This window comes from Austrofundulus limnaeus, unplaced genomic scaffold (assembly GCF_001266775.1).
Source record: "Austrofundulus limnaeus strain Quisiro unplaced genomic scaffold, Austrofundulus_limnaeus-1.0 Scaffold479, whole genome shotgun sequence".
Classification (NCBI taxonomy): Eukaryota; Metazoa; Chordata; class Actinopteri; order Cyprinodontiformes; family Rivulidae; genus Austrofundulus; species Austrofundulus limnaeus.
The window spans coordinates 284,110-285,645 of NW_013952881.1; the positions used below are offsets into that span (position 1 = coordinate 284,110).

A 1,536-nucleotide genomic window follows, 5' to 3' on the forward strand; every position below is an offset into this window, starting at 1 on the left:
AAATAAACATTTGAAATATATGAGTTTGTATGTAATGTATGAATATAATATACAAGTTTCACTTTTTAAATGGAATTACTGAAATAAATCTACTTTTTCATGATATTCTAATTTTATGACCAGCACCTGTATGCCTGCCCATGACACACCACCACCATGAGCCACACAGTTCACCATGTTGACATCAGCAAACTGCTCACCCACATGACAACATACGGTACATGTCTGCCATCTGCCCTGAACAGTGAAAACCCAGATTATTCCTCTCCGCGGTACCAGCTTTCTTACTTACCACCCAGAGCCTTCAAGAACCCGCTCTGAACAGGTCATACACACAACCATCCGATGCTGTCTTGCCAGAAGCATACAGTCACCAGTCTGCCACTGGTTACCTCCTCTTCACAGAACCTTCCAGCCTCCACTCTTATATGTTCCTCCCTCTTTTTGAAATAGGTGTTGACTACAGTCACCTGCCTCCTCTTGGTAAAATCCACCACCGTCTGTCCTTCTTGACACAACTGAAGCTAAACTGCAGTTTCTTCTTAAGGATCAAATCTTGTTTTTCTTCTAAACTGAAGGAAACTTTTATCTTTGTTTTTATTAGATGACGATTTTGTCATTTATTGGCATAAATCTACTCAATGCTTTTGAGCTCTTGATGCAGTCTGCCATTATAATCCTTGAAACGCTGACTCATCACTGTGTGTTTTGTCCTTGTGCTGGATGATTAAAGCTCTGATATATTCTCACTCCCCTGTCATACACAGACAGTATATACTCAGCTCTTTAACACAGAACAGTTCTTCTACCTCTCTGAGTATATTTAAACATTTGTATTTTTATATTTTAAACAGAAATGATTTGATTGATAATTTTTTTATGTCACTTGTTGCGAGGCTGCACAGGCTTGTTTTCTTTACCTGGATCATGGAGCAGTTGTTGTGATACACTGCTGACACCTGCAGGCCCAGTTGTGACACCACAGCTCCACTGGTTCTGATGACACACTCGTCCACGAGGATGAGAACTTCTGCACGGTGCTGCTTACTTCCCTGGCTGCTGGTGAACCTCAGTCTGCTGCTTCTGGGCAGAGCTTGGAGAGCAGGGACATCTTGTCTGAACACAGCCTCCAGGCTCAGCTCTGGCCAGGGCTTTATGTCAAACCTCAGGAAAAACCTTCTCCCGTTCACGTCAGAGTCCAGGGTACAGGTCCAGGAACCTCGAGGATGCAACTGAACTGAGCCATTCACATGAGCCTTTGTTGGAAAAATAATCTGTTGTTATTGTTACTGAAAATGGAGGCAAACAGAAGAAATTAAAAGTTTAATGCCAAATCATCAGCACATCTATAGAAGTGCTGATGTTTCTTTGTTGTTTATTACCACAGGAAGGTAAAAGGGAGGGATAATTTTTCTGCTTGTGTCTAGCTGCACTGCATAGATTTTAAAGGGGCTATATTATGTGTTTCTCAAGCATATATTTAAATACTATACCATAATAAAGTATATATGTCACCTTTAGCCATTATTAAAATGC

The 1,536-nt window shown here is 41.0% G+C and overlaps 1 protein-coding gene across 1 annotated transcript in view; it reads right to left on the minus strand.

The window, feature by feature from the left end:
- Positions 1-1,536, minus strand: part of LOC106529956 (uncharacterized) — a gene marked incomplete at its 3' end in the record, with an annotated part of 69,553 nt that overhangs the window by 7,925 nt on the left and 60,092 nt on the right. The window contains 1 exon segment of the mRNA XM_014025492.1: positions 921-1,256. Coding sequence (XP_013880946.1) covers positions 921-1,256 — 336 coding nt within the window.